The following is a 25,739-nucleotide window of genomic DNA, read 5'->3' as shown; positions in this document are numbered from 1 at the left end:
AAGATGGCTGGGAAGCTTCACCAGGTGCCACACAAATCATTCACATACAAATGATAACAGCTAACATTCCTACCGGCTGCATAAACCATGCCCTGGGACATCTGAGGTAACACTTATGTTCACACTTCACAACGGATATTTCTAAAAAGGAAGGAGGGTATTTTATGTTATTACAAAAATGAAATGATGGAGGTGGCAGGACACAGACAAACACTCATCTTCACAGACACTACAAACATCTATCTACAATGGCCCTTGGTGCCTTTCATGTTATTTTCAGATTGGCACAAACAGTAACTGGATCATCTCTTAAAAGCAATGAAGCAAATCCCACTATGTGAGGCTCTTACTAGTGGCCCATCTTCAAGCAAGGGTAGAAGTCCCACAAGGTATAAGTCCCCTATCCCCTATCTTACCCCATCCAACAGTTTGAATACACCCTATTTTTCCATGCCTCCATGTCTCTGCATTTTCTTCTGCTGTAAAATCTATTCCTTCTTTTCTTAGTAAAGGGAACTCATATTTTTCAATCTCTTTTCCAGTACCACCTCATTAGAAGAGATCCTCGGTATCATCACAAACATCAACAAGTCTTACACTGCTTCTCTACGATACTAGGGACAGGGGTGTCACAATACACACTAAATATCCTTTTTTTAGAGATTTTAAAAATTATTTTAAATTGTATGCTTGCGGGTGTGTCTCTGTAGAGACATATGCACATGAGTACCAGTGGCCTCAGAAGCCAGATGTATTGGATCCCCCAAGAGCTATACTTACAAGCAGTTCTGAGCTGTCAATGAGGGTAATGGGAACTGAAATCCTGGGTCCTCTGTAAGAATAGTACACACTCTTAAGTGCTGGGCCATCTCTTCTGGGCCATCTCTCTTATTGAAAATATTGATAGCATTGATTTGTATATTATCTATCTCTGCCTGAGTAGATAAGAGATCTCCAAGCAGATGTACCAGGGTCCTTTCATATTCATTTTGTATACTAACTCTAGCACCTAACACCTGTGAGGCAATCAGAAACTGCTGGCTAGTGTCACGCATTTATTATTACAGAGAAAATGACTCCAAGACATTCCCTCAGGCAGAAGACAGACGATTAAACTAGTTCGGATAATATTCGGAGGATATTTCCATTTCTTTAGAATGGCATAGTTACATAAGATGGACAGGAATAAGAAGGGTGATTTTAAAGTGCAGCAAGATGAAATGGGAACTGGAAAAAATGCAAAGTCTTGGACAGCTGTTGACCACCTTCTGGAGATGGGAGAAAAGTAGTGTGACAGGCCCCACATACCAAATGAAAGGCTGGATGTGACCAAAGACTCTCCAGGCTTCCGAATGTATATTAGTGCAAACTTCACCTAAAATAACAAATCACAAAGATGGAGTAGCAACAACAGGCTGAGAGGAGCCCTTGAAAGACAGAGAGTTGACCACACATCACATAGCTCATGAATATTAAAACGAAAAGCAAGCCATTAAAGAAGCAAATAAACAAGTCCTTGGTGGCACACCCCATTCTGATAGGAACATCTAAGACACTGTGTGAGAGTAGATTAAGGATTTATCAGCCCAATGACCAGGATCAGCATCATAGATTCAGGATCCCCATGACTCATTTTGCTAGTAGAAACCTGGAGGAATACCGATAGAAGCACACCTATTGCTGGCTTCCGACCACTCACTAACTCTGATCCATGTCTCCAAAAACATCCAACACCTCTAGGGATGTATCAGACACGTAGGGCTATTCCCTAGATACCCCACGGGGGCATGCTTGCTATGGATCTCTTCATAGGTTACCTATGCTCAATCCAGTGGTCTCTCTCAGCTCATGAACCAAGCAAATCAATCGAATGATGCTTATACCAGAAAAACAGAACTTAGATCTGTTCTCTCTTTGTTCCAGCTTCCTCAACAGCCAGCGGGTGGGCGAGTCAGTAGCATGAGGAGCCTAATATCTGGTCAGACTGAAAGCAAAAGGCCCACCCACAAGCTTTGTCATTCACCCTGACTAAAGCCAAGACTGCAAGTTCCTCGGGTGGGACCTGGAATTGTTCCACTCCAGTTAGAACTCAGAAAGAGCACTGAAGTCAGGACACACTGACATCTCCAACATATACCTGCCATTCATCAACAGTCGTTACTTGAAAATTTGAACCTAAAGGGCAAAAATAGCTAAACTGCTGTGTCAGTTGCTGCAGGATTTACATTACTCTATGGAAAAATAAAATTTACAAGCTTCTTAAGCTTGTTTGTTGTTAAAATAGTTCCTGTCCTGGAAGTGTCTCTGAAGGAATGGCATTGTCTCCAGCTATTCTGCCTGGAGTTCCTTCTTAAGTTAAGATGTTCCTGAAGATGGCTGTGAGCACCGACTTTGTGGAAGAAATCTACTGTGTCACCTACAGTATCATTTACTTCAAAAAACTGATGGAGACTCCATTAAGCTTTCGGAATAACTAAAGACAAGGGAAGATATTTGTTATCAAGCCCCTCATCCAAACATGTATTCTCTCATCCATCAGGCATTTCACCAGTATTCACTCTATGTCACGTGATGGTGCCTACAGTTGTACAGCACTTAAAATATGGTCTCTTTGGGAAAAGAAAACCAGTTTCATAAAATGGCACCCTCCGTTCCCTCAGGCAGGTCTCTTTTTTCACACTTGCTTTGTCTTTTCTCCTGTTTCTCACTTCAGAGTCAGCAACTCCACTTGGCCCCTGCATTTGTTTACTGCTAGGCATCGCTGATCTCAAATAATGAATGACCCATAAGCTAGTACACTGAATCTTTCGACATAACACAATTCTAAAGTGCAAATAATCTCTCAACAATTCAGTCATGCTGGTTCAATAATTTTCAAGACATGGCCTACTCCAGTAAATACAATGAAACGATTTTCCCAGGAAGTAAAAGGGCAACTGAGATTTGCTGAAAGGGAGCCTGGATAATGGATTAGAACAGGTGCTACTTGGCCTCTCTTCCTCAGGATCTGTCCCCCTGCTGATGTCTTCCTTCCTGCCTGCTTTTGGTAGACATTTAGGATTAAATAGGTGACCCAGAAATGATTTGCCTAGAAGGAAAGGTCGAAATTTACTGACACAGATCATTTTATTGGACTAAGGGTAGATAATCCCCTATTTAAAAAAGAGAGGGGGAAAAAGACTCCAGGAAGAGAGGGGGAGGAGAAGAGTGGGGGCACCGAGAGAGTGGGCTATGCTTTCTCCGTTAGTCACAATGTTAAAACAATAGTCTAAATACAGTTTCTATTATATTAACTCACAGAATTATTTTCTCTACCTTCTACAATATTCCATAACCAAAATGACCAAATAGCAATTTTTGCCTTGTCCTTGAGATATACCATATAATATCACATTTGATCACTAACTTATACTTCATAAATAATTTATTTCAAAAGCATTCCTCCATAAGTCTCTCTGTTGCTGAGGTGTTCAATTTTCAGGGAAAGCATTTATTTACAGGCTGAGCCAAAGAAGGCTGGTAAAGACTTGGCTAAAAGCTCCACACGAAGAAAATTATGGTAATTGTATTAATGCTCAAATACATGGCACTCGATGCTCAAATCTGCTAAAAGGTTTTGTGCTACATTGCCCACATCTTGACGGGCAATGAGGCCATGAGAAGTGTTTAATACTTGACAGAACACTTCCGAGACTCATCTTTCATAGTTCCAAGAACTGCTAAAGAATCTGGAGGGAGCTTCCAACGAAGTTTCTGAAATTCAAACTCTCCTCTTAAGAAAGTCTTATGCTTTCTGCGCACACTGAAACTCCAAGCTCAAGTAGCCAGAAAGAAAAATGAAAAGAACCATCCTACAATTAATTCTAACGAATGATTGAGTTTTAATTTCTATCCAGCAAATTATAGTTCAGGATATGCCTCCTTCTGACATCTATTAAAAATCCATTAACTTAATAGGCAAAAATCTAATAAAGTTACTCTGGAAATGTTCTACTAGGTCAGCATGATGGCCTTTTAATGAATATTTTTGTAACTATTGCTCTACTAGCAGAACTAATATACTAATTGAACATGTATCCTGTATAATATTAGAAAAAAAGTCAACATAATCAAAAAGTAAGAGTTTAAGGTGGATCCACATCTAAAGTGCTACTGAACCCAGCAGGAACCTTCTACAGCTTTTATAAGCTGCAGCACTTAAGCTCCTAATACCAGCCATCCCAATTTACCCACTCACAATCACACAGTAATCACAACACAACAGCAGGCGCATCCTCAGGTGAGGATGGGATATCCAGGGGTAGACAATGAAACGCTGTGTGAAAACACGTTCACAGGCTAGTACGGAATCAAGACACGTAAAGTGGTCATCAATCCACACTGTGCTTAATTTGACACGGGAATGTTCAAGAAGAAACTAGCTTTTTGAAGGGGAGTGGGCAACCTGATTTTCGAAATGGCTAACGTAACTGAAGAGAAAGTCCGTGCTCCAGTATAGTGTTGTGATACTGACTGATTTGGGGCTTCTGGTCGTGTTCAAATGTTACTAACCTCTCATCCTCATCTGCAAGCAAGTTGACCTATGTGAAACAAGGCCTGTGGGATATGAAGGAGGGAGGGGGATGAGAATCGCTGTCTCCTACAGGCGCTCTCCTCAGACAGTCTAGCTTATCCCATGCTGGCCCAGATTTCCATGCTTGCCCCAGCCTAGTTCAGATTGGCTTTGAGTGGTGAATATTCTACTGACTAACATCACCAGAGGCCAGATACAGAACTACTTCAGTTACCTCAGTCTAGAATGAAACAAGGGAAATGCTAACACCAATGGTAAACTTTGAAAGTGGTTAAAGGAACCTAATCTCACATCCTATCTAGAACAGGAATATTAAATTAATAGTTTTATGAGGACAACATAGAGCAATGTATATAAATCACCACAGGGGGCCTAGAAGGCAGTTGATGAGCTTTCTCCTTTCTTCCCTCATCTCAAGCCTTTTCTACCAGCGCAGACCCTCCGGAAGATTTCAACTGAGCCAGAGATGCCCAGCAGCTCTCTTGAGCTCACAGTATTGAGATGCCCCAGTGGCTCTCTTGTGCTCATAGCCCTGGCTCTGCTCCGTTCTCCACAGTTAGCTAGCAGAGGTGGAGCAGATCACAGATTGTACAGCACGACTAGCAGTGCAAGTGCTGACTTGCATTCTGCATGTTTGTTTACCATATCCTTGTTTCATTGAGCCATAATGAGGATTCCACCAGAGAAAAGTGGGTCTTCAAAAACTGACTAAGGAGGTCAGAAGCTGCACCAAACCACTTGCTGTTTACCTTACTAACTTAAAAAGCACAATTCTCACATCTCAGTGGGAACAGAAATAAACACATGACTCCCCAGCCAATCAGTTCTGTAGCACAGTGGGATATACTGGACATGGGTTGGGCAACAAGAGGTAATCAGAAGTGAGGTTACTGCCTCCAAGAGAACGTCCATCACAATTCTTAAGTTATTTTGATTCTTCCTTTTTACTGGCTGGGAACAACAGAATGGAAGACCAACAGAATTGCACTAAAAGCCACTTACTTCCATTAGAGAGAAATGAGGTATTTTTCATAATACAGTACAGTTTTAGATCTTGTCACAATGCTATAGCCAGCACACTAAACCAATTAAGAGGGATTTCTATTCAAGCAGGTATGAGTGCTTACCTAAACAGCAATCGCTTACCAGAATAATACATAGTGACTATAGGAAATAACCATTATCCCCTGGAATTACGCTCTAAACGGTAAAGGTTAGTATGTTGTAATTATATTGACCTGATACTGAAACTTGCACCTGTTAAACACCTACCCGCCACTCAGATCTGCCACATCTAGTTACAGCCTCATAAAATTGGGGTCCATGGCTCAGCAAGCATTGGCTCATATCCTACTTTCTGTCTTGTCCTTGATTCGTCTAACTCTGACCTTTCAATTTTATTTCTTTCCTTATTCTTCTTTTGTGGTTTTTTCCTTGAACCAAATTCATGAAGCGATTTTCCTACTTCTGGAAATGATCCTATAGGCCTCCTTGATGATGTCATTCCTGACTGCTCTGTGCATGATCATCCTGCGTCAGGTCCACTATGGATTCTCTGTTTCAAGACAGATCTCCACAAAATGTATTTCCACCCAATTCAAACAAGTCAGAAAACTAGTGCCTAATGACATGGCTTATCCATCACAGCTGACATATTCTGAAAAACCTAGTCTGAAAAAAAAATGGATTGAGTTCTTATAATGTAATTCAAACAAAAATAAACCCCATAAATATCCTCATACATACACATGAATGACCACACTGTGGATTTTTCTATTATTTTACCTATTTTGCTGTAATTATCCCCAATGAGATCTTCCAAGCCAATCATCTTCCAGAAGCTGTCATCCCAACCTTTCTCTGCTGAGTACGTCCATTTGCACACCAAGGAACAGAGAGACCTAGAGAAATTGGAGAGAGGTAGACCAACAAAGTGAGCCTCCCTTCGTGTTTTGCCAAATACCTTCTCTGGTGTCTTCATTAGTGTGGTGGCAGCAGAGGAAACAGTGATTACGTGTTCCAATTTAAGTAAGAGGCTTTGTGTACTCTTGTAATGAGTGTTAGCTCCTTCTGCTCTCAAAACAGACTCAGCCTTCTACATGGAGCCTGACCAAAACACACAGTAAGTGAACATTTGCACTTACTCTGCACTTTTTGACACATGTGGAATTCTAAATTACAATACTAATTTATTATTTAATGAAACTTAGTACACTTCTCAAGTTTAATTGTAATATTGGTATGGCTATGTTCAAATTGCTTTTTATCATGAAGACGTGCATATGAAATATTGGTGTATGAAATGACATAGCACTTGAGGCCTGTTTCAAAAAAATAACATAAGAGAAGGACATGAATGGTGCTATTGATGCATGGGCAGGACTGGCCTGGGCTACTGGCCACTGGAGCAGGGACATGGATTCACAAGAGTCTCGATGTCATCTCCTTTTATACATCTTCCAAGTTTTCTATAATAAAAATGTTTCTTTTAATGTCTGATATAAAGTAAATAATATATCACTGTAATCTAAATCAATACTTCAATGCTGGAAGGTGTTTTCCTTTCAGCTTCATTTCTCAATGTCACAACCCTAATGTCTATGAAAGAGGCATTTTCTTTGTCTCTACTCCACAACTTGTAGCTTAAAGCCCTCTCCCAACTTCTTCATGCTGATAGCTCAAACTTTTACTTTGACCTAGGATGAAACTTTAATTTGTGGTTAAATACTTCTTTTCTGACCTACCTAAAAATGTATGTATGTATGTATGCATGTATGTATGTATGCATGTATGCATGTATGTATGTATGTTTATTTGCCAGTGTCAGAGACCAGATTCAGAGCCTCATGCCTGCCAGGTAACACTCTACCACTAATCCCCACCCATCCCCGCAGAGTATATCTTATGTCATGACTTATCACAATGCAATGAACTGTTTTTGCATAGGCAATACCTATATTCTTTAACCTATTCTTCGTATTTTGTCCACAGCAAAAGTTATAAACCTGTAATAGCAACTTTTTCATGACCTCTTTGTGAGATGTCTGTGTCTGCCTCTTTGCTCTTGGTCATTCTCACCCCTGCGTTCTCTGTTGTGCAGTACTCAGTCACCGGCACTCTCCTGTAGTTAGCCTTTTTCTCTTATTTCTCATTATTCTTCCTGGAATGGTCTTCTCAACATGCATATGATTCCTAGCTATCTGCCATAAGTCAGCTCACAGAGTCTCTCTTCAGAAAGCCCAAATGTAGAGCATGTCGAGCCAAATGCCTCTTCTCCATGTGCCTACCTGGACACATCCTTGATTTATACTGACCACTGTAGCTGTATCTATTTCTCTCTCCACCTCTCCCACTAAAACAGACACACCTTTTCATCACAAAATGTCCTTCTTGTCTGTGTATTACTAGAACCTACCTCATGCAGGTGTTTGTCTAGCCATAACGCACACTTATTAAAATAGCAACATTAAAAATATTTTCCCTAGTAAGGGGAACAGGGACTGTCTCTGAACATGAACAAAGTGGCTGGCTATCCATTTGATCACTTCCCCCTAATGGCAGAGCAGCCTTGCCAGGCCACAGAGAAAGACAATGCAGGCAGTCCTGATGAGACCTGATAAGCTAGGGTCAGATGGAAGGGGTGGAGGACCTCCCCTATCAGTGGACTTGTAGAGGGGCAGGAAGGAGATAAGGGAGTGAGAGTGGAATTGGGAGGGAATGAGGGAGCATTCTACAGCTGGGATACGAAGTGAATAAACTTTAATTAATATAAAAAAATAAAAATTTAATTAAAAAAAGAAAAATGACTGTGACAATTACTGATAATTGCAAATTTTGGGGTAGATACCTGCAGGTGGATTTTCTAGGTGAAAGGTTATATATCATTTGATATTTCCTTTAAGGTATTCAAACAAATTGCGTACTACACTGCCTGATTTACTTTAAATGTCAGCATACTTTCTATCTTTAAATATAATAAAAAGTATAAAGACATGATGAATACAAATATAATAAATACATAAAATATTTCTTCATATTGTCACATGGATGTGGCAAGCCCAAGGGGATCACATTCATGCCATTTTAAGAATGATCAAAACTCATTTCATGGACCAAAAGCCTTGATGTAACACATTAAGCCATACAAAACCATTCCTTCACTTGGTATTTAGTGGCTATTATGATCCTGGTGCTATGGTAGCTTTAGTGGCAAAGTAGTATACACAAGACCTAGTCCTTCGCTTTCCCAGAAGCAGAAAGTTTAACTCAGGAGACAGACATTACTCAAACAATTATACATAAAATCCTATAATAACAATTAGCCCTACGTTTTCCAAAGAAAGTACATAGAGATATGAGAACCTTTAGAGGGAAAATTTGATCCAGTGTTGGGAGTGGGTGTTTAAGTGGTGGGAAAGCAATTATCAAGGTAAGCTCCAGAGAGGAAGTAATATTTACTAGGGTCTAACGTAAAAGCAAGAAAGAGACATTTATCATGAAATATTTGTCTGATATGACCTATATGGCAGAACATGCCAGGTTGTGCTAAGTGGGAGAAAAAAAAAAAAAACATTAAAGGAGTGCTTACATCAGCACAAACAATATATGTGTCCTAACTCATTCCCTTGACTTAAGCAAGGTCATTTTACCCCCAGGGGATGGAGGTGGGAGCCAATTATTAAGCATGCTCTGAAGTAAATGGTAGACTGACATACCCCTAGAATAAGAGATGAAATTTCAACCTTTGGGGGACTCTGGTAGTTTATTGGAAAGAACAAAGCTATGAACAAGAGACAAGGTCAAGGGATTGTTTCCACTGGCCTAGCACATGGACTAACTCTTCATTGACCAACAGCCCATCAACATTCAGAAACTCTGATATCTCTGTTGGCCCTACCTTCCAACTTAATTAACTATTGCTGCTGTCCTCATTTCTGTCCATTTGGTAAATACCCAGTCTTCCTTACAATACAATTCACTGTTGCTCCTCTGTAAAAGTTTTCTTAGGCTTCAAAGCCAAACTGATGGTCCTTCCTTTAAGGTTCCAGGTACGACACTGTAAATCTAAATGGCTCAGGGAGGTTGACACGGACCCCTGTCTTTACCTCTTTGTCTTATACTGTGACAGTGGAGTACCATCCTTTTACCCCTGCATTGTTCAAAGGGCCTCCTTTCCTCCTTTTATTTTTGAGGTAATGATTCAAGGTTGCATTTAGGCAAAGGATGACTCAGAAATGATTGCAAACCAGTTGCTGGCTTAAATGGAGATTTTTTTTTCAGCTTGTTCTCTTGAACCTTCATCATTTCCATGAAGAATTCATGATGAGCTAGCTCATGGGGTTATCAGAGAAATAAAAAGACAGCAAGGACCAGCTTAATCAGGTTTAGATGGCATCCCTAGATGTGTCAGTTAGGGTCAGGCAGCTGAGAGTCTGGTTGAGATTAGAGCCATCCACAGAGCCCAAAGGAAATAATCTTCTCATGAGCGAAATAAGTGACCATTGGGTTCAACAACTGAAACTTTGTGGTAGTTTGCAGCTGAGCAATTGTTAATTCACAATACAAGTAAACTAATCCAAATGCATTTTTCTTAATAAGGAAAAGAATAGCAACCCCCTATTTCCTACAGTAAACAGTAGCCAGAGAATATTCTTTGGGAAAAAAAATCTGAACTAGGAGGCAGGAAGTTTTATGGATACAGATTCCTCTGAAAACATAGCTCATTACAATGTAATTAGGAGTTCTCTCTCTCTCTCTCTCTCTCTCTCTCTCTCTCTCTCTCTCTCCCTCTCTCTCTCTCTCTCTCTCTCGCTCTCTCTCTCTCTCTCTCTCTCTCTCTGTGTGTGTGTGTGTGTGTGAATTTCTGTCCAATTTCTATGCAAGTTGGCCTGGAACTCAGATTATGGCCAAGACTAGCCTGAAACTCATGGCCATCTTGCAGCCTCAGCCTCCTGCATATGGGAGTTTAGACTTTACAGTCAATTGAGAGATTACTGGGATGTCACTACTGCAACAAAATCAACAATGCTTAAAGAATGCATCTGAGGTCACAGGCTCTCAGAGACTCTTTAGAAGAAGTCAGGACCTTATCTTATCAGTGAATAAAGACAAGGTACTAATGGAGGAATAAATAGTGTGCCTTGCCCGGAAGCTTCTACTAAAATCAAGTCTTTGACAACTCCCAAAGTATTTTACTGGGCAATCTGCCTCGGGACCTAACTACTGGCCAGTTTCCTCACAGTCAGCCAAAATGTCAGGACAGGACTTAAATATCTTTCTTATGGAGTTTTTTATGCCAAAGGACTCTAAAATGGGTACAAATATAAAAAAAATAGATACACCAGTATATCAAAATACAATGCAAAACAAGATAAAACACAGTGCCTATAGTTGGGTATTTTGATACATATAAGAGAGCAAGGTCCCCTGAAAGATGATGTCTAGAGTATTGAAAAGAGGCAGATCCCACTGAAGAAATAGTGACACAATTTGTAAATGTATCGATGATAAAAACCACAAGAGATGAGGAGGAAAATACTAGAAATTTTTCTTAGAAGAAAAAAAAAAGTAATTTAAAAATAAAATTTAAAGCTTAAATTGTCCAGGTTAGCATGACAGCTCAGCAGGTAAACGTACATGACATACAAACCTGATAGCTTGAGCATGGTCCCCAGAACCCACATAAAGGTAGAAGTGATGCAAACAACACACACACACACACACACACACACACACACACACACACTGATGATGATAATAGTAAATATGAAGTTTTCTACAGATGAGCAACCACTGGCATGGGTAGAAACAAGTTCAATGGCCTTTGAATAGCAGATGAAGGGAACGTCTTATAGCAAGGAAGAAAGACAGCAATAGCAAAGAGAAAATCAAGGGAAGGGGCACGGCAAGGAGGGGTATAGCAGGATCCTAACATGAGGATTACGGGAATCCCAGACGGAACTTTTAAAAGCTAGGGAAAAAATAACAAAGGACAGAACAGATGAGCAAGATACTATAAGCAAACACGTGCGGTACTAAGCTCTTCATATACTGTGCCAAGGTGAAACTTCAGCCTGCAGATGAAAGGTTCTCATTAAATCCAGGAAATACTTGAATTTCAAGAATAAACAGAAAATTATACACACGACAGAAAAACTGAGTTGCTTACAAAACCAAGGACCCAAACAAGCTAAAGAAATCTCACCTACCACCCTGGAACGAAGAAAACAGGGGATAATATACAGGGGATCATTAAGAAAGGCTGATCCAAGAATCTTACACCCAGACAAAATATTATTCAGCTGTCAAGGGAGAAGAAAAACATTTCCAACATACACGGGTTTTTTAAAAGTAAACTACCCACATGTGCTTTCTGAGGACAATGTTTGAGAAAACACACAAATTATCTACTGGTTCGAAGTAGCTATGTCAGCATAGAGAACAGAAGCTAGAGGAATAAGATAAAGGATAAACATTTATGTTGTTCATATTGTATTTTTTTCTCCATGTATGTATACTTCTATGTGCACATATGTAAGCATGCATGTGATTAAACACTAACACTTATCCATATGTATATCCAAGCATAGATGAGAACATATTTAGTCTAAACGGGTGATGAAAATATAAACTATGTTTGTAATATGGAGTTTTCTGGAGGCACAGCAGGCATGTTGTATTATAAGTAAAATGCAAGCGAAGGCTTAGAACTGAAAAAAAAATTACATAAGGCCTCAAAGTCAGAGATTGATTAAGGGGCATGTCTTAGTCTGTGCTGCTGTAACCAACCAGCACAGGGCTGACAGTGTTCCCTCCACAGCCAAAGACCACATAGCAAAAACCTCAACACCACACACCAAAAGCCCTGTTTTGAGCTGTTGATCAGGGATGTCCAAGAGATACCCTAAACAAATTGCTTATTTCTGTTTCCTATGACTTTTCCCCAGAAGTGGATTGTCAGTCCCTATTGCTGAGGGCACCGAGCACTTCAAACATAGGACTCAGAGACCCCTAAGGCTGGAACTGACCTGAATGTCCCCTCCCAGAGGACTAACTTTCATGGTAACAGAAAGCATCATGCAAGCTTCCAAAGGAAAGAAGCAACCAACAGTCCTACTACCCAGCAATGATGCCTGTGAACCACATCGAAAACCAGCATGGTACAATAACCCCAAGTTTGCAGTAGTGCTACACATAGCCTGGTGGTAACCAACAACTCTCTGAATGAATTTAAGACATGCTCAACAAGAGGAAAACCATGCCTCATACTGGAAACCCACTTAATTACTCATTGTTAGTAAAGTCATGGTTTTGGAGGAGAAAGTACAACCATTAATTTACTAAACCAACATAATCTGAAACAATAATCTATAAGCATACATACTTATGCCCATAGAGAAGAGAAGTCTTCACCCTTCAATAAATAAACTTCTCTTCAGTAGAAACAGAGACCATTGCAGAAAAGCAAAACCAATCAAAATGCCAAGTTTGGAGCCCAGTCTCTAAAAACACATCTACAAAATACTCCCACACCTAAGGTTCAGGGACCATTGTAGAAGAGGGGTTGGAAAGACTGAGAGCCAGAGGATCAGGCAGTTTGCTATGAAACTGTGTCTCCTAGTAACATCATAAGCTACACAGATAAAACTCTCAGCAACATGACTGCCCAAACATGAGCTGAACAAGAGCACCACCAACAGACCTGCCAAAGTCAACAAGGAAAAGCCAACAAGGCCTGAAACTTACACAAAGAACTATAAGCAACTGAGGAAAGGTGGGAGGGGAAATATTTTCTTCCCTAGTGAACAACATACCAACATACATAAAAGTAATATAATATACTGAAACATATGCAATAAGCATTAGTAAAAAAGGGGGCCATGCTTATGGGTGTAAGGTGAAATCTCAGGGTTGTTTTGATTTGCATTTCCCTAATGGCTAGTGAGGTTGAGCATTTCTTTAAGTGCTTCTCTGCCATTCGGTATTCCTCTCCAGAGAATTCTCTGTTTAGCTCTGTTCCCCATTTTTTAAGTGGATTACTTGGTTTGCTGCTTTTCAGCTTCTTTAGTTCTTTATATATACTGGATATGAGTCCTCTGTCAGATAAAGGGTTGGTGAAGATTCTTTCCCAATCTGTAGGTGGTCGCTTTGTTTTGATGACAGTGTCCTTTGCTTTGCAGAAGCTTTTCAGTTTCATGAGGTCCCATTTATTGACTGTTGCTCTTAGAGCCTGTGCTGTTGGTGTTCTGTTCAGGAAGTTTTCCCCTGTACCAATGAGTTCTAGGGTATTTCCCACTTTTTTTTCAAGCCGATTTAATGTGTCTGGTTTTATGTTGAGGTCTTTGATCCACTTGGACTTCAGTTTTGTGCAGGGTGATAAGTATGGATCTATTTGCATTTTTCTACATGTAGACATCCAGTTGGACCAGCACCATTTGTTGAAGATGCTATCTTTTTTCCATTGTATGGTTTTGGCGTCTTTGTCAAAGATCAGGTGTCCATAAGTGTGTGGGTTTATTTCTGGGTCCTCTGTTCAGTTCCATTGATCCACCATTCTGTTTCTATGCCAGTACCATGCAGTTTTTAAAACTGTTGCTCTATAGTACAACTTAAGATCAGGGATGGAGATACCTCCGGAAGATCTTTTATTGTAGAGGATTGTTTTAGCAATTCTGGGTTTCTTGTTATTCCAGATGAAGTTGAGAATTTTTTCTTTCCAGGTCTGTAAAGAATTGTGTTGGTAATTTGATGGGCATTGCATTGAATCTTTTGGTAAGATTGCTTTTGGTAAGATGGCCATTTTTACTATGTTAATCTTGCCAAGCCATGAGCATGGGAGATCTTTCCATCTTCTCATATCTTCTTCTAATTCTTTCTTCAGAGATTTGAAATTTTTTTCATACAAGTCTTTGACTTCCTTGGTTAGGGTTACTCCGAGGTACCTTATGTCATTTGTGGCTATTGTGAAGGGTGTTGTTTCCCTAATTTCTTTCTCAGCCCTTTTGTCTTTTGTATACAGGAGGGCTACTGATTTTTTTGAGTTAATTTTGTATCCAGCCACTTTGCTGAAGGTGTTTATCAGCTGTAGGAGTTCCCTGGTAGAGTTTTTGGGGTCACTCACGTATACTATCATATCATCTGCAAATAGTGATAATTTGACTTCTTCCTTTCCAATTTGTATCCCCTTGATCTCCTTCAACTGTCTTATTGCTCTAGCAAGGACTTCCAGTACTATGTTGAAGAGATATGGAGAGAGTGGGCAGCCTTGTCTTGTCCCTGATTTCAGTGGGATTGCTTTAAGTTTCTCTCCGTTCAGTTTGATGTTGGCTATAGGCTTGCTGTATATCGCCTTTACTATGTTTAGATATGTGCCTTGTATCCCTGATCTCTCCAATACTTTAAACATGAATGGATGTTGGATTTTGTCAAAGGCTTTTTCAGCATCTAGGGAGATTATCATGTGGTTTTTTTCTTTCAGTTTGTTAATATGGTGGATCACATTGATGGATTTCCGTATATTGAACCACCCCTGCATACCTGGGATGAAGCCTACTTGGTCATAGTGGATAATATCTTTGATGTGTTCTTGGATTCGGTTTGCAAGTATTTTATTAAGTATTTTTGCATCAATGTTCATAAAGGAGATTGGCCGGAAATTCTCTTTCTTTGTTGAGTCTTTGTGAGGTTTAGGTACCAAGGTGACTGTGGCTTCATAGAATGAATTTGGTAATATTCCTTCTGTTTCTATTTTGTGGAATAGTTTGAAGAGAATTGGTGTTAGCTCTTCTTTGAAGGTCTGGTAGAATTCTGCGCTGAAGCCATCTGGTCCTGGGCTTTTTTTGGATGGGAGACTTTTGATGACCGCTTCTATTTCTTTGGGGGATATAGGACTATTTAGTTGATTTACCTGGTCCTGATTCAGCTTTGGTAAGTCAAATCGATCAAGAAAATTGTCCATTTCATCTGAGATTTCACCTTACACCCATGAGAATGGCCAAGATCAAAAACTCAAGTGACAACACATGCTGGAGAGGTTGTGGAGAAAGGGGAACCCTTCTCCACTGCTGGTGGGAATGTAAACTTGTACAACCACTCTGGAAATCAATCTGGCGCTTTCTCAGACAACTAGGAATAGCGCTTCCTCAAGATCCAGCCATACCACTACTGAGCATATATCCAAAAGAGGCTCAAGTACACAAAAAGGACATTTGCTCAACCATGTTTGTAGCAGCTTTATTTGTAATAGCCAGAAGCTGGAAACAACCCAGATGCCCCTCAACTGAAGAATGGATGCAGAAATTGTGGTACATCTACACAATGGAATATTACTCAGCAATGAAAAATAAGGAAATCATGAAATTTGCAGGTAAATGGTGGGATCTGGAAAGGATCATCCTGAGTGAGTTGTCCCAGAAGCAAAAAGACACACATGGTATATACTCACTCATATAGACATACAACATAGGACAAACCCACTAAAACCTGTGCATCTAAAGAAACTAAGCAAGAGAGAGGACCCTAAATAAAATGTTCAATCCCCATCTGGAAAGGCAAAGAGAATGGACATCAGAAGAAGAAGAAAACAGGAAACAACCTAGGAACCTACCACAGAGGGCCTCTGAAAGCCTCTGCCCTTCAGACTATCAAAGCAGATGCTGAGCCTGATGGGCAGAGTGAATGGAATTTTAGGTAAGAACTGGGAAATAGTAAGAGCTGGAGAGGACAGGGTCTCCACAAGGAGAGCAACAGAACAGGAAAATTTGAACACAGGGAACTTCCCAGAGACTCATACTCCAACCAAGGACTATTCATGGAGATAACCCAGAACCCCTGCACAGATGTAGCCCAGGGCAGTTCAGAGTCCAATTGGGTTACATAGTAATGTGAAGAGGGACTGCCTCTGACATAATCTGATTGGCCTGCTCTTTGATCACCTCCCTCTGGGGGGGAGCAGCCTTACCAGGCCATAGTAGAGGACAATGCAGCCACTTTTGATGTGAACTGACAGACTAAGATCAGAAAGGAGAGGAGAACCTCCCCTATTAGTGGACTTGGGGAGTGGCATGCAAGCATAGGGAGGAGGGAGGGTGGGATTGGGAGGGGTGGAGGGAGGGGCTTATGGGGGGATGCAGAATGAATAAAGTGTAATTGAAAAAAAAAGGGGGGGGGCATGAATTTCAATAGAGTAGAGAGTTATATGGGAAGGTTTAGAGGAGGAAAAAAGGAGAAGATAAATATTGTAAATTAAATTATAATCACATAAATGTGTCAGGTATCCCAGAAGCAGAAAGACATACATGGTATATACTCACTTACAAGTGGATATTAGTCATATAATATAAGATAAACATACGAAAATCTGTACACCTAAAGAAGCTAATCAAGAAGAAGGACTCTGGCTAAGATGCTCAATCCCCATTCAGAAAAGCAAAGAGGATGGACATCAGAAGAGGGAAAAAACAGGGAACAGGACAGGAGCCTACCACAGAGGGCCTCTGAAAGGTTCTACCCTTCGGATTGTCAAAACAGATGCTGAGACTTATAGCCAAACTTTGGGCAGAAAGCAGGAAATCTTATGAAAGAAGGGGGAGATAGTAAGACCTGGAGAGCACAGGAACTCCACAAGGAGAGCAACAGAACTGAAAAATCTGGTCACAGGGATCTTTTCTAAGACTGATATGCCAACCAAGGATCATTCATGGATATAACCTAGAACCCCTGCATAGATGTAGCCCATGGCAGCTCAGTGTCCAAGTGGGTTCCATAGTAATGGGAACTGGACCTGTCTCTGACATAAACTGATTGACCTGCTCTTTGATCACCTTTCCCTTAAGCAGGGAGCAGCCTTACCAGGCCACAGAGGAAGACAATGCAGCCACTCCTGATGAGACCTAACAGACTAGGATGAGAAGGAAGGGGAGGAGGACCTCCCCCATCAGTGGACTTGGGAAGGGACATGGGTGGAGAAGGGGGAGGGAGAGTGGGATTGGGAGGGAAGGGAGCTACAGTGAATATACTGTAATTAATAAAAATAAAAAGAAATGAATGGTAAAGAAAAAAATAAAAATAAAAAAAATAAATGAAGGGAGAAATGCAGCCAGTGAGGATAAGGTAACCACATTGAGAAAAAAGAGGTGAGTGATACAATATAAACTTAAAATAAAAATAAGAGGGATAAAGTCAGTTACTACAAGACTGCACCAAAAATTAATGGCATCAATGTCATAATTAATTTAAAAAGAGAAGTATCAAATAGCGTTAGAAGTAAACATTTCCAATGTATATTTTTCAATCTGATAGTTCTTTTTTTCTAAAATATGTTTACAACAATATGATATAATTTTTAAATGTTAAAATTTTTTAGAATTATTTTTATCAATCTGTATTTCTGCAGATGTTGTGTGTCTATATGGGTATCCACAGACATCACGGAGCTATAGGAGCTTGTGGGCTCTCCAACACAGGTGCGAGCATCTGAACTTGCACCCTCTACAAAAGCAACCTCTGCATCTCCTACTTATTTACTCTTATTACTACTGTGTATGTGATGTTCAGGTGGGAGTGAGGGTGGGTGTGTGCCACAGCACCTTATGTAAAGGACAACTTTTCCTAACCTTATGTGCATTCCAGGGATTAATCTCAGATTGCCAAGATTGCATGTCAAACAGTTTTATCCACCGAGGCATTTCACTGACACAAAAAATATTTTTAAATGTAACATCATTCAGGAACTGGGTAGACAAAGACAGATAGTAGACCTGGGGCCCCACTGGCCTGCCAGCATCCAGCAGGCAGCTCAGTCTGGTTACTGAACTCCAGCCAAAAGAGGCTTTGCTTCAAAAAGTTCAGGAGGGTAGAACCAAGAATGGTTCATGATGTTGATCTCTGGTCTTTACACATATGAATATTCATGCCCGTACACACAGAGCCACCTTCACACACATGTGCACCCAACATATTTACAAACACACAAAATATATAAAAATAATAACTCACAGAAATGAAAAACATAGACAATAATATTATGTTATTGTACTTTCAGTATTTGAAGAAATGTATAAATCATAAGAATAATTATAATCACCTCTACTATAGAATTAAAGTACAATGAGTACAACAAACAAACTCAGTTCTACATATTTGAACATGAGGAAGGGCTTATATACAGGTACTGAATGGCATAAGTGGTATTTAATAATGGGTTTCATTGGAAAAAGAGGCTTGAAATTAACAACCTACTTAGAAAACTAGAAAATCATGAAAAACAGTAATAGATGAAAACTGAGAGATTAAAATGAAGTTGAGATGAAAACAGTCAGTTAATGTGAAAACATGGTTAGCAAAAGACAGGAAACAGATGAGAAATAAAAATAACAAATATCATTGATAAAAACAGGAGCTATAACTATGGAGAAGGTAAACATTAACAGAAAGAGAAAAAAGGCAAAGGATAACATGAGCATCACAATACAGTTATGGAAATTTAGATGAATGTACAATTTGGCACCAAAAAAAATACCAAACAAACACTAGAAAACTATAATGTAGTTATTAGTATTAAAGGAACTGAGTTAATAGTTTAAATCATCCCAATAAAACTTTATAAATCCATATGGTTGTACTAGAAAGTCTAACATTCACTGAACAGGCCACTCCCAAATACTTCAGACTCCAGAAGGATGGCTCCCTACTTTATTGCTAAGGCTAAAATAATATGTAAAAAAAAAAAAAATCAAACATTGGTAGTATAAGAAATAGAAAACATAGCCCGTGCTTACAAAAGTCTACATAAGATACAATAAATTTACTTTTTTACATGCAAAAAATACATATGAGCCATGTTCAAGGATGTTTTAGTGACAGAAGACAGATGAGTATGTTACCACATTATTTTCTTAAGGGAAAAAAATCATCTCTGCATATTGCAGAACATACAACATTACTTCAAGATAAAAGTTCACAATGAAGCAAGAAAGAACAAGAAATGGAAGAATTGAAGCTAAGGTTCACTCTCTGCCCTAAACAAGAAAAGCAGGAAGGTAACAGCACAGCTACCCTTGATGTTCCAAGAGGGAAACAGCAAACTGAGGACAGCATCCTGATTTTCTACAGGGAGATTTAGGTGGACCACACAGCAGGGAGATGGGCTCCACGGAAATCTTAGCAATTCACGTAACAGAGAAGACAGAAGCAAGGGGAAATGGAGGCAGCCATACCTCCAGTGGCACAGACGTTCAAAGAGATTTAGAAAGAAGCTCCAGAGCCCTTGAGAGTAGACAGCAGGCTCAGATGGATACCGTGATACAAGTACCCACACAGAAAGTCCACAAGGTCAGGAAGAGGGACTATAAAGCATTTCCTATACCCTGAGAAAACACGACAGTGGCAAATTCTCAGAGAGCAGGGAACAAGACTCAGTTAAGGGTCAAAGCACTTGACCAGAAATGGACTAAGTAGACTTGTGACTCTGCAAGTCAGCCCTTCTCAACCAAGATCCCAGAGCTCTACTGTCAAGTTATATTTGTTTTGTAGGAATGTCATCAAATGAAAGCAAAACAACAAAACAGCACATGCACATATACAATTAAAAAAAAAAAAGACAAACACCAAACAACAACAAAAAGTAAGGTTAATCAAGGTTGGAAAGCTTTCAAGTCCCAGGGTTAAACTGCTACTATTATTCTGCTAAAAGAACAGAGTATCAAACTTCCCTCTAAATTCCTATCTCTCTCCTTAGAGATGAGTGCAGCCCTCAGTCCTCAAAGGAGAAATTTCTTTGTGCAGCGGACAGTAGATAGTAGACAAACTCACAACTGATCAAAGAGCAGAGAGTAAGTGTCAATGGAGTATTCTACAAGTAAGACAACAGAAAGAGCAAGTGAGGGAGCAGAAGAGGGAGAGAGAGGGAGGGAGAGGAAGAGAAATGGAGGGGAGAGGAAGAGCCAGAGGCCCGGAAGACTGCAGCCAGCAGTATCTTCTGGAAATGACAGGATCACTGCACTCCTGAGCTCATGTCATGTGTGCTGCCTGCACAAATCAGGCCAGTCACCCTTCTAGGGAGTGAAGGGTTCATTGGTCCAACTGTTAATGGAAGAGATGTGGACACTATGGCCTCTGGAGAGCAGAAGAGTCCAGTGGGGTTGTTTGTTTGTTTGTAAGGTTGCGGCCTTTGGTAGGTCATTAACTCTTTAGTGGATGGTCCCACACCTAGGACTATGTAGGCAATACACAGTGGACATTATGAGTTATATTTTTTAAGGGAAACAAAGTTGAGGTGGACAGGGAGGTGGAGGAAGATCTGAGAGAAGTGAGGAGAGGGGCTGCAGGTGAATATGATCAATACAGTGTATGAAATTCTCAGAGACATCATACTTTTTAAACGTGAGGTTAACTGAGAGGAACCTCACGAGGGTCGTAGGTAGTGTGACAGCCTCATGAAGGTAAAGTTAACTGAGAAAGCAGAAAGGATAGGCCAGTCAGCTTACTCTAGTTGGAGAGTTAACATGAAGGAATAGAAGCAAAGCTTAATGGCAGGCACTTGCTGTAATTATCATTCCTACACCAGGAGCAACTCAGAAACAAAGATTGAACACAGTTGTAGTTCTTGTTAAACCTGAAGCAGGCTCAGCAAAACGAATGGGAACTTCTTGCTCTCCTGATTCGCCCAGAGCAAGGCAACCTCAGAAGAATAAACTCGCCCAGTTTCAGGGGCCTGGTCATTCTCCGGAATTTCTCTAGCAAGACTATGAAAAGGAAGCCAGCCACAGTGCTGCATAATTTATCCACAGTTCACTGCACTGACATTGCCAGGCCCCGCTCTCAAGGGAAAGCTTTTGTTCTCTGCTTGGGGAATGTAGAACCTGGAGAGTCTCAATTGAGCAAGCCAGTGAACAACAGAATAATTAGAGTTAAGGATGGGGTAAATTACCAGGATATTCCTGGCTGAGCCCCCTGGTACTTTACAGGCCTGTGATGGCTCTGTTTTTCACAGCATACAAAAGACTGAATTACCAGCACTGAAGATATCGCTCAAGGGGAGATATAATGACTCAGGCTGGACTACTAATCACATCAGCCAAGAGACAAGAAGGGCTTCTTTCTGAAGAAATGCCGCTGCACTGATTGCAGCTACTTCTGTTAGAGAGTTGTCAGAACTCGGGCTTGTTACTGCTGGCTCTGCCCTTCATCACCACTTCCTGACAGGTTCCTGACAGACCAAAATAATACACGCGCAGGGCAATATCACGTTGCCTTTTCACTTAGGCTTGTTGGTAACAGCTCAAAGGTGGCCAGGACAACATGAAAGACCTGAATAAAAATGCTGAGGTAGTTTTCCCATGCTCTCAGAGAAAGACAACTCACTGTCAAAAACAAACGCTCAAAAGCTGTTAACAAAATATTCCAAAATTTAAAAGGTTGAAAATGGTACTAATTTGGGGTACTGTGAAAATCGAGAGACGGGCAAAGAAGGGCGGAATCCCTGTGTAAGACACTGTGTGCAAAAGCTCACAATGACCTGGAGAAGATAGCAGCATAGCCTCATGTGCCAGAGGCTTGGCAAGGCGGAGCAGCTCACCTGAATTCATTAGAAGGAGGGGGCAGGAGTTGAGACCTTCCTCTGATAATTAAAGTCAACTCTTGAGACCAGAGAGATGGATTAGTGGTTAAAGATGCCCACTGCCAAGCTGGATGACCCCAAGTTCCATCCCCGGAATCCACAGGGTGGAGGAGAAACCGATTTCTACAGGTTATTCTCTGATCCACATGCATGCTATAGCACATACATGCCCAAACACACACACACACACACACACACACACACACACACACATGCATACACACAAGTGTAATCAAGTCTACGCATGTTAACTGGAAAAGTCATTTATAAGACACTTCAAAACAAAACATGTGAAAGCAAGGGAATCCTAATTTTGATGGACTGCTTGCTTTTCCTTTGTTTAACTCCTCTGTGTCTTCTTTCGTCTGTGTGCATCTGTAAATGTTCACATATCCTGGGGACTGAGGCCAAGGTTTTGAATGTCCCAGTCAACTGCTTTGCTACTGCCCCTAACACCCAGCCTAATAAAGTGAAAAAAACGCTGCCTCAGGTTCACCGAAGCATTCTCTAATCTCTAACAGAAAGGCGCCCTGCTAAAACTTAAGGTGTTCAGGAAGGAGAAACACACCAGAGCCAAGAACAGGCCATTCAACACAGGATAAGCTGACATTACTTCTCTGACTTTAGGACTGAGCAATCAGTGAGGGGGATGAGAACAGCCCCGGGTCTGCTAATATGAGAGGACTTGCATTTGCACTCACTGACTTTCAAATCCAAGTCCTTAACAACTATGCAAAGGTTCCTAGGAACTCAGTGTCAGCACAGCTGGTGAGCCATTTCCCGGGGAGAACATGAGGCACCCACAAGGAAGAACTGAAGAAGGAACCGACTCCACCTCCACACATCAAGGAAGCGTTGCTAAAGAGCGAGCGGTAAGGAGGGAAGCGCTGTTCACCAGGTGTCAAGGTTTAGAGGCTATGTTTCAAGTAGGGTAGCCAGATCTTGCTCTTGGCTTCACACATGAGATGGAAGAGCCTTGCCCGGCACTCCCGCCATTACAGAAAGGTGCTGCTTAGCACGGGCAGAGAGGACGGTGTGGGTCAGATAGTGAGGCTGTTGTAGCTAAGGTGTCCTCTGATCCTTCTCCCTACTGGTGAAGCAAGCTAACTGTAGCACTTGTTTCACAGACACATTACAAGATCAGTGCTACAGGAACTCACAGCTCACAGGTCCAACAGGAAGTACCGACGCTGTCCTCACTGTCTTTACCAGAATAAAAATCATCACCTAGTTACCTTTGAGAATGAAAGTGATGGGGAATTAAATTTTTAAATAAAACATTTGTTTAAATACATGACTAAGGCTGCAACAGAGAAATGAGATGTTTTTCATTTGATACCTAGAATCTGAATGAAATGGCCTGAGCTACCCAGTTCGGCTTTCTTCAACACAACTGAAAGTTGAACTGAAACTAGAGTTTTTAAAAAGTTCATGTTTTTGACTTGGACATCAATGGTGGGTTCATATTCTGCTGCCTTGGCCTACTTCATGCCAAAGCCACCCAGAATGTCTTATTCTATTCATTAACTCCAAACATGCTTTTGTTGGCATGTAGCAGGACACTGCAGAAATCAGCCTCTCTCCCTGAATAGCTCAGAAGAACAGCAGGGAAGAACACATAAAAGGAAACACAGAAAGCAATGTAGGATCACATGTGCTGGTGCAAGAACATAATCTCAGTGTCCGGGTGGCAGAGGCAGGATGCTAGTGAGTTCCATGTCAGCCTGGGCTACATAACAAGACAGAAAACAAACAAATAAAAGTCAATGTAAAGAGGTTTTCCAAAAGGATCTATGTAAATCTTTAAAGGGGCTTAGAAAACTAGGATGCCAATTCCCTGGAAGTTCTAGGCACATCAGTAAAGAAATGTCAGGGGAAAAAAATGGAAACAAAACAAAACAAAACAAAACAAAAAAACATTGGCTGTAGTACACATGCCCAATATGCCCAATAGCAATGCTAAGCCAGACACAGCTTGCCCCCCCCCCAAACGAATGCATATCATTCCAAATGGTTCTCTGGAACAACTCTACCACCATGGACCTGGTTATATATATCAGAATCACCTTTACCTTCTCACAAACTTGAGAAATCTTTTAAAAGTAACTTTTGTAAACTTTAGTATATAAAAACTTACACATAAGCTGGTGTGTGGTGGCACATGCCTGTAATCTCAGCACTGAGGGATGCAGATCTTTGTAAGTTCAAGGCCAGCCTGGTCTACAAAGTGAATCCAGGACACCCAGGGCTACAACAAGAAACCCTGTCTCAGGAAAAAAAAAATCCTCACAAATAAACATCACACACCAAAATTAACCAGATACAACGCCTTAATCTTGATACCCAACTATATGGCAAATACCCAAAGTATGAATCTTGATAATTCTCATCACCTTCAATTGTCAATTCCTTTGGAATATGATCCTAGACTGATTGACCTGTCCCCCTGAGCAGCCACTGCTTCCTGTCATTAGCCCTTACTACTAAATGTCCACTCTGTCTCCTGCTGTATCCTGCACCCCTGAAGCCCAGGCGCTGTAGTCAGCATTTTGGGATTCTTCCGAAAGCTGGGGAGCAGATGTGAAATGCTCAGAGAATCTCTAGCTGTCCCTGATGTCTTCTTTAACTGCTGCCATGGACATAAATAGCACTTCATTCCTGCACACAGTCTGCTCTACATGTTGAACTGGGGCTCACCACTGAACACCTATTAACAAATGCTGCCTTCTGCGATGATTCATTTTAAAAACAAGCAAAACCACCAACAAAGAAGAGTTTCTTCTCGAGTATAAATAAAAAACACTTAGCTAGAGAGGAGGCTGCTCCATATCTTTCCAATAACCTACAGGAAGGAGCTTGTGGGGCCTCTTAAGTAAGAAGCCATATGAAAAGGTAAAAGTGCACTTGCTGTGGGCCACACTCCTCCTACAATTTCCCCCAGGCTTACCATGTGGTTTTGTAATTGAGACTACTCTTCAGGCTTATTTATAAACCAGATCTGAGGGGAAAAATACACAGGACAAATTTGACTCAATTTCCCTTGTGCACCGTTTTTGTTTCTTTTGAACCTTGTAAAGCCGTTTATAACAAACAAACCATCTCGTAAATGAAGCAACTGGAGAAACTGCGATGTGAATGGGCGACGGTAGGTTTAAAAGAGGACACCACCTCTCACGTGGGTTCCTGGCATTCCCGCAACACACAAGCCGTCTCTACTGACTGATTTTAAAGGTATGAGATTTGAATCTCACCCGAAATCAGTGGCGTTGCACTAATCATACACGGCACAAGCTACTTTAGGCAAAGATCAGTAAGTTGAGCCAATAGTGTTCAATAGACCAAAAATCAAAAACGAAAAGGAATGTGAAGCACAAGGAAGAATTTGGGGGAAGGAAAGCATGTGAGATAATAGAATAAGCAACTTTAGGAAGCAAAGAGGTTTTAGTTGAAGCATTTTTTTCTTCACTTTTATGAAACCAATGACCATAAGGTATTGCATGGTGTAACTGGGGGGAGTTGCTGCAGGACTACAAAACAGTGGCTTTGTAT

The 25,739-nt window shown here is 40.8% G+C and overlaps 1 protein-coding gene across 20 annotated transcripts in view; it reads right to left on the bottom strand.

The window, feature by feature from the left end:
* Fggy (FGGY carbohydrate kinase domain containing) overlaps positions 1 to 25,739 on the bottom strand; it is a 362,592-nt gene that overhangs the window by 213,868 nt on the left and 122,985 nt on the right. For all 20 annotated transcript variants that reach the window (XM_060365879.1, XM_060365896.1, XM_060365885.1 and 17 more), the window contains one exon: positions 6,359 to 6,474. In XM_060365879.1, coding sequence (XP_060221862.1) covers positions 6,359 to 6,474 — 116 coding nt within the window. The remainder of the gene's footprint in view (positions 1 to 6,358; positions 6,475 to 25,739) is intronic.

Source organism: Meriones unguiculatus, chromosome 12, assembly GCF_030254825.1.
Source record: "Meriones unguiculatus strain TT.TT164.6M chromosome 12, Bangor_MerUng_6.1, whole genome shotgun sequence".
Classification (NCBI taxonomy): Eukaryota; Metazoa; Chordata; class Mammalia; order Rodentia; family Muridae; genus Meriones; species Meriones unguiculatus.
Note: the sequence above shows the minus strand (reverse complement) of the source record. Positions and strands in the feature narration are given on the sequence as shown.